Raw genomic sequence first — 22,840 nt, 5'->3', positions numbered from 1 at the left:
CATAGTATGGTTAGAGGCCACAAGCCAGAACATGGAAAACCAGTAAACTTTTGAGAATGGGGGAAAATGACAATCTAGCATAAGTTAACAGTTTCCTAAATATAAATCATATACATGACAGTTACATATTTTAAAAAGTTCTTCTGTCATTGTTAATGACATAAAACTTCTCTTGTTTGAAGGCAAGACCACCACATTTTGTTTGTGTAGGGAGGGTGAATAGAGGAATGTTCTTGAAATTGGTATCAGTTCAGTTCAGTTACTCAGTCGTGTCCAACTATTTGTGACCCCCATGGACTGTAGCATGCCAGGCTTCTTTGTCCATCACCAACTGCCGGAGCTTGCTCAAACTCATGTCCATCAAGTCAGTGATGCCATCCAACCATCTCATCTTCTGTCATCCCCTCTCCTTCTGCCTTCAGTCTTTCTCAGCATCAGGGTCTCTTCTGATAAAATTGGTATAATTATTCTTAAAAAATAGAAGTACTTCTTTGATGAAGCCTCAATACCCATTCAGTTCGCTGTAATAATCTGTAAGCAGAACAGCAGTACAGTGCTAGGCGTTGATTCCAGTAATGTCAGGTACCACATCCTTTTCTCACAGTCCTCTGAATGATTTTGAAGAAAATATTCTAAAGGAGGACAAGTAAAAGCAAAGAAAAACAAAGGAGGATTTGAAGATCCCTGTTTAAGATTTATTTTTTAAAAGTGCCTAATATTTTGAATTACAAAAGCTGTCATCCTGTGGGCCTGCTGGACACTAGACTGTGTTTTCTACTCCTTTAATGATAAAGATCACCTCACAAAAAGAGAACTTCTGCTTACTGGCTGGAAAAAGGTCCCTTTTCTTGATTTTCAAGTGCAATCTGTTGTCCAGTTCCTCTAGATAAGTCTTTCTGTATTTTAAACAGATACCATTTCCATTTTGTAATTACATCTAGGTTAAAATTTATTGTCTTATACTGCATCTTGAAGTAGAGTCATTAGTGTTTGGAGTTCTCATTTTAAGCCCTCAGTGCTGGCACATTCAGTGCATCCACCACCAGCAATGGATTTGGGGCCAAGAAAACCTACATCCTGGTACAGAGGAACTCGGGAAAAATGGGCATTCTCCAAGAGTGGTAGTCCATCTCTGTGCATGGATGGATGTGTGCTGCCTTTTGTAAGATTTTGGAGGGAGTTTAGAGAATATGTTGAGAAGTGCTTTGTCATCAAGAAACAGGTGACCCAGCAGTGGAATGCAGGTCTACTTCTTGTGTCGGTGGTGATGGCAGATGCCTTCTTGTGCCATGTGGAGAAGGTATTTGAGGAGGAGGTGGTGTAAAGGGGAAAGGGCACTTTGGGACAAAGACATTACTATGGTCACTTTTTTCCCCAAAGTGGGAGGTTGGAGGTATAGTGGTGAGTTTAAGAAAACATCAGATGTCCTCATGGGTTCTCATGGAGGTAACAAGGGAGAGCTTTCAGGAGGGCCTGAAATAGAGGTCTGGTCTGATACTGAATATTGTGGTGAATAAGCTTTTGGCGTGGGTTACCCCGGAGGAATTGCTGGGTGGCTGTCCAAATGCTTAGACATCATCTTTGATGGTGAAGATTCTGTTGGAGCAGATTCTTGTCATCTTAGCGGAGGAACAGGAGGGTAGGGACCGGCACTTCATCAGTGCTCTTGGTTAAACTTATAGATGATACTGAAGCAGATCTTGAATGAAAGGGCTTGAATGGTCAGAGTCAGGTATGCTGCAAACATCTGTGGTACTGGAAGCACCAGAAGCAGGAGGTGCTAATGGTGTTCTTGGAGAATTTGGTGCAGATGCTATATTTTCTGTTTCAATTTCAGGGGTTCTACTTTAACTGTTTTTCCTTGGCTCTTGCTGCGGAGGTGTGGGATGTCTCATAGTACCTGGTCTTGGGTTTAATGGACAAATACTGGGAGATTTTAGTGAATGGCTATATTCTTTTGGAAATCTTGGGAGAGGCTTAGGGTTTCATGGTTATGTTTCTAGGTATTTGTTGAAAAATAGTCTTTAAATTCTTTTTCCATGCTGTTTCCCATTGGATTGAAGTTTTCAAAGAACTTTTTGATACCTGATTTTAGTCGTAAACAGTAACACTGATTTTGGTATTTCTGGATTTCACCTGCAATTTTCTGCAATGTTCTTCCCTTTACTAAAGTTTATAAGCTCTTTTCCATGCCTTTTTAGGACCTCAGGACTGCCTTCTTCTGTTTTCAAGACATTAGTTAGATAAATTCCAAAGAAAGGCACATATGGTGGATTAATAGACCTGAGTTTTGCCAAATATTTCTCTTTTTTTCCCCTCAAATATTTCTTACAGTGATCTTCACGTAGTTCATGAGCTGTTTCTGAAATTTTCCTTTGGCAGCTTTGTATTTGCTCAAACATGTGGTCTAGTCTGTAAACAGGTAATTTAATAGCACAGCCAACCTCAAGGACACCATTGACGTTGTTCAGCTCTTGAAAGACTTGCAGAATCTCAATTATTCAGCTCACCACAGCTACTTTTTCTTCTAAGTTTTCAGTCTCTACATTTCTCAAACCACAGAGTGAAATTCATGGTATGCTGGATCATTTTCAGAAGGGTAGGAGAATTAATCTCTTTGTTTTCTTTTGCCCACATACTGTCAACTAATTCTGATGACCGTACAGCTCGATATAAATCTGATTCAAATAGAGTGAGCTGTCAAGCAATTTCTGTTGGTTTAAGGAGAGCAGGTCAAAAGTCTCTATGTGGTCAAAATTCTCTCTCTCCACCAGGTCTGCTTATATGCCATTCATCCGTGGGAGGTGAACTCTGAAATGTAATATTATGACCTGGTCCATTGTCTCTTGCAATTCAGTTCTTTTCCTTTTGATTATTTTAGTGATGGATTCAACCCATTTTTTCATTGTTTTACCTCTTACTGTTCCAAGAAATTTCTCCATTAGCTGCAAACGATCTGAATCTCTTTCAAAATCATAGTGGTGCACTACTCAGTGCCAACATACATTTAATGCTTACACCTGCACAGGCTGTATATATATTTTTCTAAACCTTTTTGAGTTCTGCACTCAAGGGCTAACCTTCTCTAAAGCTATGCAATCAGGTTCTGTTGGCTCAGACTCTGGAATTTCAAACCTTTCTATTAAAAGACTCAGTAGTTCTTAAGATTTACAAAAGGATCTATATGTTGTAAGAAATGCCTGAACAAAATTGGGATCCATGTATATATGGTATGTGAGCCTCTCTGTAAGTTTAATAACAATTCCTGCTTTGATGACTGGAATTCCAGCTTTGGGCTACACGTTTTCTTCAAATATGATATTTTCTTCAGAGTCAGGCTCTACAAATCTATAAACATCAGCACTAGGGAGTCTCATCTGCTGCTTTTCATCCTAAAGTATTGTCACATCAACCATCCTTTCCAGTGTTCTCTGATATGATAAAGATGTCAATGCTGCCATCCAACTGTTTTTCTCTTCATCTGACTTGGCAGAAAACATAACACTATTTACGTCTTTTAAATTATTTCAGAAGTATGCTTGTACTCACTAGTGTCATCTTTGTCATTAATCTGTACCTTTCTCATAAAAAACTTTTCTTTAAGGTGATATTCTGCATTGCTAGCACCAGGAAGTTTTAGCTACCCATGATTTGATTTACAGCAAATCATTGAGCCATCAAAGAGAAATATGTTTCTTTAATGTTTCTCCTACATGTATAAGAGTTCTTTCCATTGCAAATTCATTGCAGCACTGTCCAGTGTCTTTTCCTCCCAACCATCAATATTCTTCTGAATCTCGTTCATTTTCTTGATTGCTAGTTGTTTCCCCTTCATTTGGTGACTATAAATCCAACATGCAGATTCACCCAGTCTACATTTTGCAAGGCTTTTAGAACATATTTTTTTCCTATACCACTATGAACATTAAGCAAAGCTGTTATTTCTTGTTTCAAACATTCCTTGTCTTGTTCTTTACTCTTCTTACTGCTTCAGAAGTTTGAAGTAATGTAGACAGTGGTAAATGGGCTAGAAGTAGCCTGGGTAAAACATATTGAACAGCTTCTTTGAAACCTTTGCCTATTGACTGAGAAGACTGAGGGCAAGAAGAAGATGGTTGGATGGCATCACTGACTCAATGGACGTGAATTTGAGCAAACTCAAGGAGATAGTGAAGGACAGGGAAGTCTGGCGTGCTGCAGTCCATGAGGTTGCAAAGAGTTGGACATGACTTAGCGGCTGAAAAACAACAGGAGTGCCACTCCAGGCTTGGATAACTGACTAAGGAATGGTCATGAAAACCAGGTAATAGAATATCTCGAGCGTATGATTCAAATGGATCAAATGGCCAGTTCCTCTGCTGCCTTCAAAGCAGCTTCCTACTAATGGATGGTGACTGCATTCATCTGTCATTTCTACAGTATCTTCTATATGGCCCAGTAACTCTCCACGAGGTTCATGTATATCCACTATATGACCAAATGTATTTTCTACATTAGCTGAAAAACAGTTTTGTATTAATGACAAAGCGCTCTCTAAAATCATTTATAATTTAACTTCCCTTATGTATGTCAAATTTCTGCCATAAATGCTTTTACAAAATGATAATAACATTGCTCTCCTGAGGTGGAAGGCTCTTTCACCAGTTAAAGATAATATATCTTCTACATCTTGATGAACCATATCCATCAATAATTTATCAACATATATTGCCACTTTAATATCTTGTTTTGTAATTTCATAATGCTGTATATTTTGCACCAACTTTTAAAGTGTCTGCAGAATTGAATTATAACACTACTACTAGATTATAAAACCTGGTGGTCAGTTTTATAATCTAGGACCTCCTTTAACAAAAGATGAATTTTTTTCTACGGGGAGAGAGAAAAAAATTTCTTTGGTTCCTCTTTTCAGTAGCCGACTGGGCATCAACTATTGCCCATGTATCAACTGGATGAGGGAAACTTTTTTGAACATGTTCCTCTACATCTGAAGAACTTAGGGGCTGAGCTTGACATTGCGTATTTAATTGCTAAGTTAATTCTTCAGCATACTGAAGAGCATCATCACTAGACTCAACAGTCGGATGAACTTGCCCCTGAACATTTTTTCAACGCAGACACCAGCAGCCCCAACTTGGGCGTGTTCTTTTCAGCTAAACACTCAGAGCAGCTGCTGCGCCTGCATGCCCCCGCCTCTGGGCAGGGAGAGGGCCAGCGGTGGCCAGTCTGGGGGAGTCACCAGAGGGTGAGCTCCTAGCGCAGAACTGGGCCGCAGTCTCAGCGGATGGCCCGGACTCTGCACGGGGCCGAGCTGCTGGGCTAGCCCTGGAGATGAGGCTGGGGGTGAGGCTGGCGCCTGGCCACCCATCCCACAGGCACCGGCTGAGGAGAGAGAACGCAGCCAGTAGGCGGCGGTGGTGGCATCATCGGGCAACGCCACCCAAGGACCAGGCCTCTCACGCATCCCCGGCTCTCCGTCGCCTCCCCAGGTTGCTTTCCACCGCGGTCGCTGGACTCTGGGCTGGTCTGCCCCGGTTGCAGAGCCGGTGGCTGTGGGAGGGGTGCGGAGGGACACTCCGGCCGGGCCCATTTTATTTAAAATTGTTTTCTGTTGCCATATACTCCACAGCTATTTCCCATTAAATTCTGAAAGAGATGGGAATACCAGACCCCCTGACCTAACTCTTGAGAAACCTATATGCAGGTCAGGAAGCAATAGTTAGAACCAGACATGGAACAACAGACTGGTTTCAAATAGGAAAAGGAGTATGACAAAGCTGTATATTGTCACCCTTCTTATTTAACTTATATGCAGAGTACATCATGAGAAACGCTGGACTGGAAGAAACACAAGCTGGAATCAAGATTGCCGGGAGAAATATCAATAACCTCAGATATGCAGAAGACACCACCCTTATGGCAGAAAGTGAAAAGGAACTAAAAAGCCTCTTGATGAAGGTGAAAGAGGAGAGTGAAAAAGTTGGCTTAAAGCTCAACATTCAGAAAACGAAGATCATGGCATCTGGTCCCATCACTTCATGGCAAATAGATGGGGAAACAGTGGAAACAGTATCAGACTTTATTTTTTGGTGCTTCAAAATAACTGCAGATGGTGATTGCAGCCATGAAATTAAAAGACGCTTACTCCTTGGAAGGAAAGTGATGACCAACCTAGATAGCATATTCAAAAGCAGAGACATTACTTTGCCAACAGAGGTCTGTCTAGTCAAGACCATGGTTTTTCCAGCAGCCATGTATGGATGTGAGAGTTGGACTGTGAAGAAAGCTGAGCGCCGAAGAATAGATGCTTTTGAACTGTGGTGTTGGAGAAGACTCTTGAGAGTCCCTTGGACTGCAAGGAGATCCAACCAGTCCATTCTAAAGGAGGTCACTCCTGGGTGCTCTTTGGAAGGAATGATGCTAAAGCTGAAACTCCAATACTTTGGCTACCTCATGCAAGGAGTTGACCCATTGGAAAAGACTCTGATGCTGGGAGGGATTGGGGGCAGGAGGAGAAGGGGATGACAGGATGAGATGGCTGGATGGCATCACCAACTCGTTGGACGTGAGTTTGAGTGAACTCCGGGAGTTGGTGATGGACAGGGAGGCCTGGGGTGCTGCAATTCATGGGGTCCCAAAGAGTCGGACGTGACTGAGTGACTGAACTGAACTGAACTGAATAATTAATGATGTTGAGCATCTTCTCATATGTCTTTGGCCATCTGTGTGTCTTCTTTGGAGAAATGTCTCTTTGGATTTTCTGCCCATTTTTCAGTTGGGTTTGTTTTTGTTGTTGGTGTTGTTAAGTTGTATGAGCTGTTTGTATTAATATATTTTAGAAATTAAGCCCTTGTTGGTCACATCATTTACAAATATTTTTCCCCCCATTCTTTAGGTTGTCTTTTCACTTTGCTCATGGTTTCTTTTCCTGTTAAATTTGAATATTTTTAAAATTCCACTTTATCTATTGACTGTTTATGTATATCTCAGTTCAGTTCAGTCACTCAGTCATGTCTGACTCTTTGTGACCCCATGAACCGCAGCATGCCAGGCCTCCTTGTCCATCACCAACTCCTGGAGTCCACCCAAACCCATGTCCATTGAGTCAGTGATGCCATTCAACCATCTTATCCTCTGAAGTCCCCTTCTCCTCCTGCCCTCAATCTTTCCTAGTATCAGTGTCTTTTCAAATGAGTCAGCTCTTCACATGAGGTGGCCAAAATATTGGAGTTTCAGCTTCAACATCAGTCCTTCCAATGAACACCCAGGACTGATCTCCTTTAGAATGGACTGGTGTGATCTCCTTGCAGTCCAAGGGACTCTCAAGAGTCTTCTCCAACACCACAGTTTAAAAGCATCAATTCTTCAGCGCTCAGCCTTATTTATGGTCCAGCTCTCACATCCATACATGACTATTGGAAAAACCATAGCTTAGAGTATACAGACCTTTGTCAGCAAAGTGATGTGTCTGCTTTTTAATATTCTGTCTAGGTCGGTCATAACTTTCCTTCCAAGGAGTAAGTGTCTTTTAATTTCATGGCTGCAATCTCCATCTGCAGTGATTTTTGAGCCCAGAAAAATAAAGTCAGCCACTGTTTCCACTGTTTCCCCATCTATTTACCATGAAGGGATGGGACTGGATGCCATGATCTTAGTTTTCTGAATGTTGAGCTTTAAGCCAACTTTTTCATTCTCCTCTTTCACTTTCATCAAGAGGCTCTTTAGTTCTTCTTCACTTTCTGCCATAAGGGTGGTGTCATCTGCATATCTGAGGTTATTGATATTTCTCCCGGCAATCTTGATTCCAGCTTGTGCTTCCTCCAGCCCAGTGTTTCTCATGATGTACTCTGCATATAATTTAAATAAGCAGGGTGACAATATATAGCCTTCATGTACTCCTTTTCCTATTTGGAACCAGTCTGTTGTTCCACGTATCTCTTTTGCATTATGTATATAGTAATTTCTCTATCAGTTACAATATACATCAACTTTTCACCATCTATTTAGAGTTAATAATGTACCATTTCTCATAAAATATAGAAACTTTGCAAATATAAAAGTCCATTTCCAGCTACCTGGCACTGTCCGTTTTGTTATTGTTGTCATACCTACATTATAAGCTTAAAATGAGAGGTGAGTTTCTTTTAGTCTGGTTGTTACAGACTGAATGTTTGTCCCCAATCCCAAATTCATTTGTTGAAACCCTACCCCAAGTGTGATGGTGTTAGCAAGTAGGACCTTTGGGAATTAATCAGCATTAGATGAGTTCATGAGGATGGAGCCTCCTATTGTACCTTCTAGGTACAATGGGATTAGTACCTTTTAAGAGTCACCAGAGAGCTTGTTCTCTTTTCTCTGGTCTCTGCTACATGAGGATATAATGACCAGTGTGTAGTTTCTATCTCAGAAGCAGGCTGTCTTCAGAACTCTACTATGCTGGCACCCTAATCTCAACCATCCAGTCTCTGGAGCTGTGAGAAGTAAGTTTCTGCTGTTTATAAGCTACCCAGGATATGATACAACTCACTACATTATTCCTAGTATATGATACCCCATATATGGTACATTTCTCACGTTCACAACTGGAGAAGGAAATGGCAACCCACTCCAGTATTCTTGCCTAGAGAATCCTGTGGACGGAAGAGCCTGGTGGGCTGCTGTCCATAGTGTCGCACAGAGTCGGACATGACTGAAGCGACTTAGCATGCATTGGAGAAGGAGATGACAACCCACTCCAGTGGTCGTGCCTGGAGAATTCCAAGGGCAGAGGAGCTTGGTGGGCTGCCATCTATGAGGTCGCACAGAATTGGACATGAGTGAAGTGACTTAGCAGCAGCTGCATGTTCATAACAAGAAAAAAAAAAACTGAACAAGCATTGAAAAATGAACAATTTTTTTTTAGGTTAGTCAGAATATTGAAGCCACAGGACAGAAGCCCAGGAGGAGAAGCCCACATCTGGAGCCACTACTTTACAGCAGCATTCCTGTAATTAATGAATTGTAGGCTAAGTTGAGAGTTAAAAATTCCGAGGGGAGGCAGTCTTTGATCAGTTTGTCCTCCAAGAACATGACCAAATTCTCACTGTGAAAAATCATGGAAAAATCCCTTTGTGCTTCTGGCAGGGAGAAGGGAAAAGTAACCATTTAAAATATGCCTTTAATTAGGGCAAACCATTTTCTCCTTAACAAGGCCTGACCTCAAGATAAAATGTTAAACCAGAGCCTAACCTGAGAGAAGAGACTCATCCCAGACACCTCTAAACTTACCATCTCATCTAAGTGTGGCAGGGGAGAACCAAATTGAGCAACTCTTATTAAGGTGACATCATAGGCACACGTGCTCACTAAAAGACTGAGACCTAATCATAGAACTATAAACACTTCCTTCCTCTAATACCTTATCACCATATCAATTAACTTCCTATAGAATACCAAGAAACTGAAAGAACTAAAAGCTAAAAGAAGCTAAAATACCAACAGCTGAAAGAACTGCAAGCCTAAGATCTTATTTAAGAAGGAGTCTCTAAGGAAACATAAGGACAACAGAAGAGAGAGACAAAAAGACACTAGAGGGAATTTTAGCCTCTGATGCACAGCTATAACAAACAGTAAACAGAGCCTACCTCGTAGCCACATAAAATCAAACCTCACATTAAAAGTGTATTATATCAATTCCTTTAATTGAATACATAATTTCTTGCTTTTGAGCAAAAAATTACAAAGCATGCTAAAAGGAAAGAAAAAAGGTTCAAAAGGCAAAGCATGTTTCAGAACCTGGTTCAAATATGGAAAAGATTTTGGACAGAAATTTAAAATAATCATGATTAATATATTAAGAGCTCTGCTGGAAAATGTGGACAGCATGTATTAACAGAAGGTTAATGTAAGCAAAGGAATGGAAACGATAATAAAGAATAAAAGGGAAATGCTAGAAATCAAAATCAAGCAGGAAGAATGAAGCAGTATGCTGAGCGTAACAGGGAAAGAATCTGTGATCTCAGTGATGTCAGTAGAAACTTGCCACACTAAAAATTAGAAAAAGGATAATAAAAAGAATAAAGGAACACAGTTTTGAAGAACTGTGGAACACTTACAAAAATTAACACATTTTAATGGGAATATCAGGAGAAGAATGAGAGAAAGGAGCAAAAGAAATATAAAACCACAGATCCGGGAAGCTCAGGGAACACCAAGCAGGATAAATATGGGGGGAAAATCTACACATAGGTATCTCATATTCAAACTACAGAAAAATAAAAGGTAAAGAAGAAATAAGCTAGAGAAAAATATAGCTATAGAGGAGTAGGGATAAAAATTACATTGTTCTTCTCTTCAAAAACTATGCATGTGAGAGTGGAGCAAAATATTTAAAGATTTAAATATTTAAAAATCTAGATTTCTATATCCAGTGAAACTGTCCTTAAAAAGTAAATAAGAAATAAAAACTTTCTCAAGTAAACAAAATTGAAGGCATTTTTCACCAGTAAACCTTGTAAAACATGTTATTAGGATTCTTTAGAGAGAAGGAAAATGGTATTAGAAAGCTCTACCTGTTCTGTGTAAGGAATGGAATATATGAACAGGAATTATTAAAGGCCAAATATTGTCTTCCATGTTTCTTATTAATTAATCTAACAAATAAAAATTTGTTCAACTTAATACTAGTACCAGTAGTCTCAGTAATTATAGATTTGTGTAAATGAAGTGAATGGCTACAATATTATAAAGGGTTGGAGAGAAGAATTGGGAATACTCTGTTATACGGTACCTGCACCACCTGTGAAGTGATACAGTGTTGTCTGAAAGTGGACTTGAATTAGTTGTACATGTATATTTCAAATTCCAGGGCAACGAGTATAAAAATTTTCAAGAAGTATCTCAAGAGATAGAGAACACAAGTCACAGAGTGGGAGAACATATTTGCAAAAGGCATATCTGATAAAGGACTGTTATCCAAAATATACAAATAGCTCTTAAAACTCAAGAATAAGAAATCAAGAAACCCTATTTAAAAATTGGCCAAAGACCTGTATAGATACCTCACTAAAGGAGACATAAAGATGGCAGATAGCCATATGAAAAGACCCTCAACAAATGTATCATAAGGGAATTGTAAATTCAAACTATTCTCAAACTACACTGGACATATATTAGAATGGCCATAATTCAAAACATTGACAACAAACTCTGGCAAGGATGTCAAGCAACAAGAACTCTTCTTCATTACTGAAAGCTTTAGCTTATCTTGGGATCCCGGATGAGCCCCCAAGATGGAAGCTTTATGCTCAGCCCCCATGATGATAGCTTACACCTTGTCTTAGGATCCCGAGTGAGCCTCCAAGATGATAGATAAAAACTTAGTGTTCTACCACATTCGTTGCCTCTGAAGGAGAAGATTTAACTCTGGGACCAAAGACAGTCTCACTCACTCAGAGCTTTGTGTATTATAAATTTAGTTAAAGTGATACTGGCAGAAAAAAGCTTCTTATATAGACATCAGACGGGGGTAGAAAGATGATCTGCCTTGCTAGTTTTAAGCAGGAAATTATATACTTTTCTGCCAGCTGCTGAGAATAGAAAAAAATATCTCAAGGCTGTGAAAATTTTGCCCAGACCATTTCCCATAACATACATCCTGGGATGACATCAGCACAAGACTAGCCAGAAAGAAGGGTTAACCCAGAGCTCCCATAACACACATTCTGAGCTCAAAAAAGGTATGTCCTTGAACAAGACTTACTGCTGCCTACAAGGCCTATGTGTCTAAGGCAAAAGAATGTGAGTAAGAAAGATGTTCAGATCAGATCAGATCAGTTGCTCAGTCGTGTCCGACTCTTTGTGACCCCATGAATCACAGCATGCCAGGCCTCCCTGTCCATCACCAACTCCCGGAGTTCACTCAAACTCACGTCCATTGAGTTAGTGATGCCATCCAGCCATCTCATCCTCTGTTGTCCCCTCCTCGTCTTGCCCCCAATCCCTCCCAGCATCAGAGTCTTTTCCAGTGAGTCAACTCTTCGCATGAGGTGGCCAAAGTACTGGACTTTGACCTTTAGCATCATTCCTTCCAAAGAAATCCCAGGGCTGATCTCCTTCAGAGTAGACTGGTTGGATCTCCTAGCAGTCCAAGGGACTCTCAAGAGTCTTCTCCAACACCACAGTTCAAAAGCATCAATTCTTTGGCACTCAGCCTTCTTCACAGTCCAAATCTCACATCCATACATGACCACAGGAAAAACCTAGCCTTGACTAGACGAACCTTTGTTGGCAAAGTAATGTCTCTGCTTTTGAATATGCTATCTAGGTTGGTCATAACCTTCCTTCCAAGGAGTAAGCGTCTTTTAATTTCATGGCTGCAATCACCATCTGCAGTGATTTTGGAGCCCAGAAAAATAAAGTCTGACACTGTTTCCACTGTTTCCCCATCTATTTCCCATGAAGTGATGGGACCAGATGCCATGATCTTCGTTTTCTGAATGTTGAGCTTTAAGCCAACTTTTTCACTCTCCACTTTCACTTTCATCAAGAGGCTTTTGAGTTCCTCTTCCCTTTCTGCCATAAGGGTGGTGTCATCTGCATATCTGAGATTATTGATATTTCTCCTGGCAATCTTGATTCCAGCTTGTGTTTCTTCCAGTCCAGTGTTTCTCATGATGTACTCTGCATATAAGTTAAATAAACAGGGTGACAATATACAGCCTTGATGTACTCCTTTTCTTATTTGGAACCAGTCTGTTGTTCCATGTCCAGTTCTAACTGTTGCTTCCTGACCTGCATACAAATTTCTCAAGAGGCAGATCAGGTGGTCTGGTATTCCCATCTCTTTCAGAATTTTCCACAGTTTATTGTGATCCACACAGTCAAAGGCTTTGGCATAGTCAATAAAGCAGAAATAGATGTTTTTCTGGAGCTCTCTTGCTTTTTCCATGATCCAGCGGATGTTGGCAATTTGATCTCTGGTTCCTCTGCCTTTTCTAAAACCAGCTTGAACATCAGGAAGTTCACGGTTCACATATTGCTGAAGCCTGGCTTGGAGAATTTTGAGCATTACTTTACTAGCGTGTGAGATGAGTGCAGTTGTGTGGTAGTTTGAGCATTCTTTGGCATTGCCTTTCTTTGGGATTGGAATGAAAACTGACCTTTTTCAGTCCTGCAGCCACTGCTGAGTTTTCCAAATTTGCTGGCATATTGAGTGCAGCACTTTCACAGCATCATCTTTCAGGATTTGGAATAGCTCAACTGGAATTCACCTCCTCCAAAAAGGGGCCTTAGGCTTGGATACCTTATAAGGTGCCTAAGTTAACCCTTTCCTTACTAGTGGGAATCCAACGTGGTACAACTTTGGAAGATACTTTGGTAGTTTATTACAAATCCAAATATACTTCTTTTACTATATAATCCAGACATTGTGATCCTTAGTATTTCCCCAGTGGTGCTGAAAAACATATGCTTACTCAAAAACTAGCACACAGATGTTTATAATAGCTTTATTCATAATTTCCAAAACTTGGAAGCAACCAAAATGTCCTTCAACAAGAAAAACTGAATATCCAAACTCTGGTATATCCAGACAATGGATTTCGTTCACTGCTTAAATAGGGGGGTGGGTGGGGGGAGGGTGCCAAGTCATAAAAAGACATGGAGGGACCCTAAATGCATACTACTAAGTGAAAGAACCCAATAGACTAAATATTGTGTGATTCCAACAATATAAAATTATGGAAAATGCAAAACTGTGGAAACCATAGAAGAATGAGTGGTTGACACAGATTGAAGCAGAGGGCTGAATATGTGGAGTACAGAGGATGTTTAGGGAAGTTAAACTATTCTATATAATGTAATGTTGGATACATTTAATTATACATTTGTCAAAACCTACAGAAGGTACAACACCCGTAGTGAACCCTAATATAAACTGGACTTTGGTTAATAATAATATCTGTATGAACTGTAACAATTACACCACTCTGTGCAGATGGAAGCTGGGAATGTTGATGGTGAGGGAGGCGGTATATACATAGAGGCAGGTCATATATTGGAAATCTTCATATTCACTTGTGCTGTTTACCTAAATGTGCTCTTAAAAAGTCTATAAATTATAAAAAAGTTATGAAATCAATAAAAATTTAAGTGTAACTGATATGCAAAGAGAGGAGAGAAAATGGAATAATATAAAATACTCAAAACCAGAGAAAGCATAAAAGAGTGGAAGACAAGAGAAAGAATAGGGTAAAACATGGAAAACAGTTAAAAATGTGGTGACTATTACTTCAACTATATCAACAATAAATTTAAATGTGGGTGACCTAAATACACCAATTAAAAAGGACTATCAGAGTGGATAATGAAAGCAAGACCCAACTAAATGTTTTCTACAGAAAGCCCACTTTTAAGCAGTGGAGAAAGATATACCATGCTAACACTAATCATAAGAAAGCTAAAGTAGCTATATTATTTGTTGTAGATGTCAACACCCCTCTATCAGTAGTTAATAGTTCCAATAGTCAGAAAATCTGTAAGGCTATAGTTAATATAACTATCTAATTGACATTTATAGAATACTTCATCTAACAGCAGCAGAATACACATTCTTCTCAAGCTTGTATAGATCATACTCTGGGCCATTATTTTGTACCTTAACAAATTTAAAGGAATAGATATCAAAGTATGCTTTCAGAACATGGAATAAAACTAGATATCAATAACACAAAGATAGCTATAAAATTCTAAAATAGTTTGTGATTAAATAACACACTTCTGAGTAATACATGGATTAAATCTCATAAGAAATTTTAAAATATTTTTAACTAAATGAAAATATGACCTATCAAAATTTATAGGATAAACCCAGTACAATGTCATGCTTTTTGCTTTAAACAGTTATTTGTATCTTCAAGAAATTAAGAGAAAAACTGTTCTTTAATATTTACCCAATTATTTACATTTCTGGTGCTCTTCATTTGTTTTAAAAAAAATATGAGTGTTTTTTTCTGGTATAATTTTCTTTCATCTGTAAGAACATCATTTAGCATTTCTTATACTTTAAGCCTGGTATATAGGAGTTCTCTTTGTTTTCCATTATCTGAAAATGTCTGCTTTTAGCTTTCATTGTTTAAGGATACTTCTGCTGGATTGACTTTTTTTTTTTTTTTCCTTAAAAGATGTTGCTTCCCTGTTTTCTGCCTGTGGTTTCTGGTGAGAGTTCTTTGGTTATTCAGATTATTGCTCCCCTGAGTGTAATATATCTTGGATATTTTAAATATTTTCTTTTTATTCATGTTTTTGGAAGTTTGACTTTCAAATATCTAGACTTCTCTTCATATTTATCCCATATTGAATTAAATATTATCTTTGTACATTTCTCTATTTCTAAATTCAAATTTTGCACATTAGACTTTTGGATGTCATACAGGTCTAGTATTTATTTTTTTCAGTGCTTTTTCCTACCTGTTCTTTAAATACTTCATTTTTTTTTTTCCTCTCCAAAATCACTGATGCTTTGCTTTTCCATTTTGTTCCTGCTATTAAATCCATCCAATGAATTTTTTATTTCTGATTTTGTGTTTTTCAGTTCTAAAATTTCCAATTTGTACTTTTTCATCATTTCTATTTATATGCTAGAATTTCCTGTTTTTTTCACTCATCATGAGTATATTGTCCTTTATGTCATTGAGTTAGTTATAATGGACACTTTAAAGTTCTTATCAGACAGTTCCAACACTGAGTAATATTGATACTGGCCTATGTTGGTCATCTTTTTCCTTCAGAATGAGTTACATTTTTTTTGGTTCTTCATATGTTGAGTAATTTTATAATGTATCCTGAACATTTAAAATGTTATTTGTGGAGACTAGATTCTGTTAAATTCCTCTGGATGACTTTGTTTTAGTAGGCAATTTAACTTGGTTAGACTCAAACTGAAAACTTGTCTCAGTTGCAGATCAGTCAGTTTAGTTCAGTCACTCAGTCACGTCTGACTCCTTGCAAGCCCATGGACTGTAGCACACCAGGCTTCCCTGTCCATCACCAACTCCTGGAGCCTACTCAAACTTATGTCCATCACGTGGGCTATGCCATCCAACAATGTCATCCTCTGTCGCCCCCTTCTCCTCTTACCTTCAATCTTTCCCAGCATCAGGGTCTTTTCCAATGAGTCAGTTCTTCACATCAGGTGGCTAAAGTATTGGAGTTTCAGCTTCAGCTGCAGTCCTTCCAATGAATATTCAGGACTGATTTTTTTTTAGGATTAACTGGCTGAATCTTCTTGCAGTTTAAGGGACTCTCAAGAGTGTTCTCCAACACCACAATTCAAAAGCATCAATTCTTCAGTGCTCAGCTTTCTGTATAGTCCAACTTTCACATCCATACATGACTACTGGAAAACCCACAGCTCTGACTAGATGGACCTTTGTTGGCAAAGTAATGTCTCTGCTTTTGAATATGCTATCTAGGTTGGTCATATCTTTTCTTCCAAGGAGCAAGTGTCTTTTAATTTCATGGCTGTAGTCACCACCTGCAATGATTTTGGAGCCCCCCAAAATAAATTCTGTCACTGTTTCCATTGTTTCCCCATCTATTTGCCATGAAGTGATGGGATTTGATGCCATGATCTTAGTTTTCTGAATGTTGAGTTTTAAGCCAACTTAAATCAGACACATCACTTTGTGTGTAATAATCAACATCAATTTTATTTCTTAGTATTCTTAGCATTCATTCTCTAGCAAGTGAATTTTTAGTCTGTAAGACCTGTACAGTTTAAGTTGTTTTATTATTTGTCCCTAAGTCAGACATAAATAATGGATCACATGTTTTGGTAATGTTCAGTCATGGTTTTATTCTTGTAGCATTTATTTGTGATTAAGAATGTAAATACAGAAAATGGTCCTTTTCAGTGTGATTTTAAGGCTTACATTGGTTGGTGTCTCTTTTCACATATTTAATCTATTCATTATATAAGCACAAATGTTTCTGGTGACCACTTTTGGAAATGCAGTTTTCACCCATTGGGCATATGACTGTGTACATGTTATTAGATATTCGATAATCTCAATTTGGAATCTGTGAGGAGAAAATTCAATCCAAGTTTTAGATCATTCGATAACAATTTCATGAGAATTTATAGGGATTTTAAGATATAATCACATTGTCTTTGTCATCATAAACAGCTGTAGAACTTTAGTCTGAGAAATATTAAGCTTTTTCAAAGCATAGTGTATTAATCATATTTTTAAATTTTATGTATCTTATGATGTTTTGACATCTTACACAGCTTGCTGACCAGGGAGAGACTTTGTCTCCTAGGGCTAGCCATTTCTTAGAGATAGCAAAGGGATAGAGCCAGGCCTGGAGCATAGCTTTCCTATACAAAATAACCAGTCTCTCACACCAACCCAGTATTTTCTCTATCCTAAATTATCATGAGACCATGTACTAGTCAACTACACACAACTTTATAGCCCATGGCTATAATACTCTATGAAGGAGTGTCCAACAACATCTGAACTTTACAGATAAGGCAAGATCTTATCACCTGTTGAATTTCTCGAGTAGAGTCTTTATTGTAAAAAAAAAAAAAAAAGTATGGATAATTCCTCCCTTCCATTGGGGTTTATTCTTTGCTATGTGAGTTTCAAGGTCTGGATATAGTTGGGATGACACCATGCAGTATGAAATAGTCTAATTTAGCCAAGATTGCTCCTCTTCCATGGAAATAGGGTGGTGTTTGGGAGCTAAGTCTTTTTTAGAAACTAGACTAAATAACTGTCATAGTATTAATGGTGGTAAACTTCTAAGGGATAATTATACTGCATAACTATTACTGTGAAAGGAGAGTCTAACCAACATTTGAAACCAAAAGCTTGACTTACTGCTTTTCTGTTTCAGCCATCTATTACTGTGTAACAAAAACACCTAAAACTTAAAAGGCTTAAAATAACAACTTTTTATTTCTCTATAGGTAAAAGTGGATGATTTTTCTTCTCTATTAGTTATTATCTGTAGCCTCTCATTCAGCTAGCATTTAGCCAGTGATGGGGCTAGGCTGGAAGGTCTGAAAAACTTCACTTGTATGTCCAGCACTGTGGGGTTTCATCCCCAGTAGCTTGAGTTTCTTCACAAATTGGTGATCTCAGACTAGGTGTACTTTTTCCATGTTATTAGCTTTGAGAAGTAAAGTGGAAGCTGCCGCACTTCCTAAAGGGGAGGCCTGACACTTCTCTAATATGCAAATAAGCCAAAACAAGTCACAAGACCAATCCAGATTCAAGAAGATGGGGAAATGAATCTCTTATGGATAGAATAGCATGAGGGAAGAAATTGATACTGTCCATCTTTGACCATCAGACTAACCAAAAGAGGTCTGTATTTGTAAATCAGTCAGAGAAAGAAATGATACAAGGTTTGGGGAAATGGGGGATTCAGGGATTTGTAGACTTTCCAAAGCAGGAGTGTTGAGGGACTGACTGGCTCTTTCAAAAAGTATAGTAGTCACTGGAGTAGGCCATAGCTGACTTTCTGAATTTCCAGAGTGTGTCAGAGTGAAAGCTGTTGCTTGGCTTTCAGAAATGAGGTGTCACAACTAGCTGATTTTCATAAGCATGTGCACTAGTGAGAAAATTCTCCGGTTAATTGCTATTAGTGTCTGATTGCTTGTCTCTGATCTATCAATTTTGGTGGTTACTAGTTCATGTCTTGGGGCTTATGGCCAACAAACAGTGTCTCAGGTTTTCTTCAACTTGGGGACTAGCAACATTTTACTCTTACTAGAGTATTAGTTTTAAAAGTATTTTTATTAGTACAGGCTTTATTCTGAAAGCAGATTTGCTTCAGTTATTGGACTGTCCCCAGAAAGTACTAATTTTGATTTAATTTTTGATTGAGAGGCCCAAGGAAGTTATACAATGTATTTGTTTTCACACTGAAATAAAGAACACTAAAGAGATAGTTTCTTCTTAAACATGTATCAAGATGGTATGCTCATGTAAGAGCTGAATGGAATACTGGTAACAGTAGTTTACCATGGAGTATTCAGAAGTTATATAAGTACAAAGTATACATAAGATGTAAGCAATCACTAAATATACTAGGGTTCATTAATATTAAGCATCAGATGAATCAAAATGGAAGCTTAACATCATAAAAGTCCTTTTTATTAGGAAGGGGAAATAAGATGGCAGGATTTAGATTGGAGCAGCATTTGACAATTCTATGAAGTATGGGCAATAAAGTAATTTTACTAGTAATATAGCTGGTGGAGTTGGGTAGTCTTTTTGTTGTTGTTCGGTTGCACTAGTTAAGTATGACATAAAGATGTATTTTATTTATGTGATAGAAAATTAAAAAATGATACAGGGAAAACTGGCCATGGACATAGAAGAAAATATAGGAATACTGTGAGTAGGGATCAATTAATTTAGACAATGTTTATTTCATAATTTACTGCTACATTCCATCAGGGTATTTGTTTTGATGCTATGACAGTCCGGCAGCTAAAACATATCTTTGAAAAAAAACTCTAATGCTTATAGTCTTGTAACATATATATTTAATGCACATAACAAAGATATTGCAAAAAACCTCCACCTACCCACAAACTGATATATGCATAATTTCTGAAACACATACCATATATAAAAATATACCTCTATGTTGGCTGTGATGTTTTCAGCTCTAAGAAAACTTGAGTTTGTAAGATACCAGAAAGTAACTATCTTAGGCCCTGTGGGGCATATGGTCTTCTTTAGCCTACTCAGCTTTGCTACTGTAATGTGAAGGCAGCCACAGGCAAAACAAACATTTTTTATTAGTTCTAACAAAAGTTGAATTTACAGACACATAAGTTTGAATATCATAGTTTTCACATCACAAAATAATCTTTTTCAACCATTCATAAAGGTAAAACATTGCAGGCAGTGGGCCAGATCTGAATCATTTGCAGAAAAATGTACAACCAAATCAAAGCAAGGCACTGCAGCAGTAAAGTGAGGGGTGAATGCTGGTAGCCAACCTTTTATTTTGCAGAATAATTCAAGAAATACAAATTATTATGATAGTATCTAACATATAGCTCTTCCTTTGTCTCAGACACTACTCTAAGTGCTTTAAAAATATTAACTCATTTACAACTCAAAGCAATCCTATTATCACTTTTTTATGAAAAAGGAAACTGAGGCACAGAGAGGTTAGGTGTGTGCCTCATACTAGAAACAGCCTGGGCAGTAGGAGTCAAAAGTCCATACTCTTAACCTCTATGTCATGTTGCTTCTAGTAGAAAGAAAAAGGTAGTGAAGAACATTTAGGACTCTCATACAAAATATAAATTCAGACAGCTCTGTAACTTGCTAAAACAACACTAACAGATATTTATTCACATAGTATTATTTTTTATTGTGTAGGGATTTTCAGCTATTTTTAAAAATGAACTTATTGTTGTTGTTTAGTTGCTAAGTCATATCAAACTCTTTTGTGAACCCATTGACCAGAGCCCTCCAGGCCCCTCTGTCCATGACATTTCCCAGGCGAGAATACAGGAATGAGTGGGTTGCCATCCCAACCCAGAGACCGAACCCATATCTCCAGCATTGGCAGGAAGATTCTTTACACTGAGCCACCAGGGAAGCCTTTTTCCTATAAATGTATCCCTAGTGTAAAATTTGGCCAACCATAAGAGAGTTGCAAATTTTACAGAAACATTTTTATATTCTTTCTGAAGGGTTAGTTCAGTAAAATCCATATCCATTCAGAAAGAGGGGGAAAAAGACACATTATAATTTTAAAAGAATACTACACTTAAATATACATTCTGTTAACAACAGGAGTCCCTGCTGAGACTAAATGAGAGATATCTTCATACACATAAAAGTTACTGAAATAAACAAGGCTACATATTTCACTATGTACAGTCATGGATGGGTTCACGTGCACATCAAACATCCACAATCTGTGTTCTGTAGCACACTGACATTCACACGTAAGTCCTACATACTAAAGGACTTTTCACATGTGTTAATGATATCACATTTTTCAATTTATTTGTGCTTTTTACAAAACTTCATATACCTGACATTTGCAGGTTTCTTTAAAACAACGTTGTAATCAGATTTCTGCAACATGACTCCTAGTGTAAGTAGTTCCCTTGTACATATTCTCTTAGAATTTTTGTGTAAAAGGTTTCACATATTTAAAATATTTTTTAAAAAGTTTCTATACTTTATATCACTGATCTGACATTCACTGAAACATCACTTCTTGATAAAGCCTTCCATGTATGTTGTAATCTTTGTGATTATCTCTTTTTAGAATGTGCTAATGAGTCCAACTGGTATAAAAAGATTTCTGAATGCTCAGGATACTGATAGAAATTCCTCACTTATGATGGCTACCCTGACAGAAATTTCCTGATATTCATTTTTCTTACAGGATTTCTCCTGTATGGTTTAAATGTCATACAATAAAGTATGACTTCTGAAAGAGAGGTTTCCCTCGTGTTTTACCATTTGTAGTATTCCTACCATGTATGTTGTCTGAAATTTAGTACAAGTCTGACATATGGTAAAAATTTCTCCCTAACAGATTTATAGAATTTCTCCCCATGATGAAAGAATTGGCTGCAACTTTCCCATATTGATGATATTTCATAAGGTTTTTGTCTTGTGTGAGTTATCTGATTATTCTGAAGGACAAATTCAGACAGAAGAATTCTCCAATTGATATTGTTTATAAGCTTTTCCCTTCTGTGTGTGTCTTCTGATGTGCAGTGAGTTTTGATTTTTGAAAAAATGTTTCCTTACACTCCTTACATTCATAGGGTTTCTCTCCTGTGTGTTTTCTCTGATGTATGACAAAATGTGACTTCTGAGAGAAAGATTTTCCACATTCCTTGCATTCATAGGGTTTCTCTCCTGTGTGAGTCCTTTGATGTAATCTGAGGACTGAATTCACAGAGAAAGATTTACCACATTCATTACATTCATAGGGCTTCTCCCCTGTGTGTTTTCTCTGATGTTTAGTGAGGTCTGATTTATAGTAAAAGGTTTTCCCACATTTATTACATTCAAAGGGTTTCTCCCCTGTATGAGTTCGCTGATGTACTGTTAAGGCTGACTTCTGGTAAAAGCATTTACCACATTCCTTACATTCATAGGGTTTCTCTCCTGTGTGAGTTCGCTGATGAGTTTTGAGGTGTGAATTTCTAGAAAAGAATTTCCCACATTCCTTACATTTATAGGGTTTCTCCCCTGTATGTGTTCTCTGATGTACTGTGAGGTGTGATTTCTGGGAAAAGGACTTCCTACATTCCTTACATTCATATGGTTTCTCCCCTGTGTGTGTTTTCTGATGTACCATGAGGTATGCCTTAACATAGAAGAACTTCCCACATTCAGTACATTCAAAGGGTTTTTCTCCTGTGTGTGTTTTCTGATGTTCCATGAGGTGTGGCTTCTGGTAGAAGGATTTCTCACACTGATTACATTCGTAGGGTTTCTCTCCTGCATGAGTTCTCAAATGTCTACTGAGAGATGACAGATGGTAGAAAGTTTTCTTACATTCTTTACATTCATAGGTCTTCTCTCTGGTAGGAGTTTTTGGTTGTCTTGTGAGGTCTCCATTCTGAGAAACAGATTTCTCACATTCACCGGGTTTGTCCTTTGAATGAGTATGCTCATGTATTATGAGGATAGACTTCTGGTAGAAGGCCTTTCCACATTCATTACATTTATAGGTTTTTTCATTGGTATGAGTTTTCTGATGTTTCTTGAGTTCTCCATTCCTAGAGAGAAATTTCCAAATTCGTTAATGTATAAGACTTTGGGGTGAGGGGGTGGGGGTTGGGTCTGCTATG

The 22,840-nt window shown here is 38.1% G+C and overlaps 2 protein-coding genes and 1 pseudogene across 8 annotated transcripts in view; 1 reads left to right on the top strand and 2 right to left on the bottom strand.

The window, feature by feature from the left end:
- The window catches only part of LOC133240349 (zinc finger protein 37A-like), an 81,958-nt gene that overhangs the window by 16,171 nt on the left and 42,947 nt on the right, over window positions 1-22,840 (top strand). The window lies entirely within an intron of this gene.
- Window positions 1,436-5,590, bottom strand: LOC133240230 (son of sevenless homolog 1-like; annotated as a pseudogene).
- Window positions 19,407-22,840, bottom strand: part of ZNF25 (zinc finger protein 25) — a 27,714-nt gene continuing 24,280 nt past the window's right edge. For all 6 annotated transcript variants that reach the window (XM_061404962.1, XM_061404961.1, XM_061404959.1 and 3 more), the window contains one exon: window positions 19,407-22,768. In XM_061404962.1, the coding sequence (XP_061260946.1) occupies window positions 21,715-22,768 (1,054 nt within the window). In that variant the 3' untranslated portion in view covers window positions 19,407-21,714. The remainder of the gene's footprint in view (window positions 22,769-22,840) is intronic.

The sequence above is a fragment of the Bos javanicus genome, chromosome 28 (genome assembly GCF_032452875.1).
Source record: "Bos javanicus breed banteng chromosome 28, ARS-OSU_banteng_1.0, whole genome shotgun sequence".
NCBI classification, from domain to species: Eukaryota; Metazoa; Chordata; class Mammalia; order Artiodactyla; family Bovidae; genus Bos; species Bos javanicus.
Note: the sequence above shows the minus strand (reverse complement) of the source record. Positions and strands in the feature narration are given on the sequence as shown.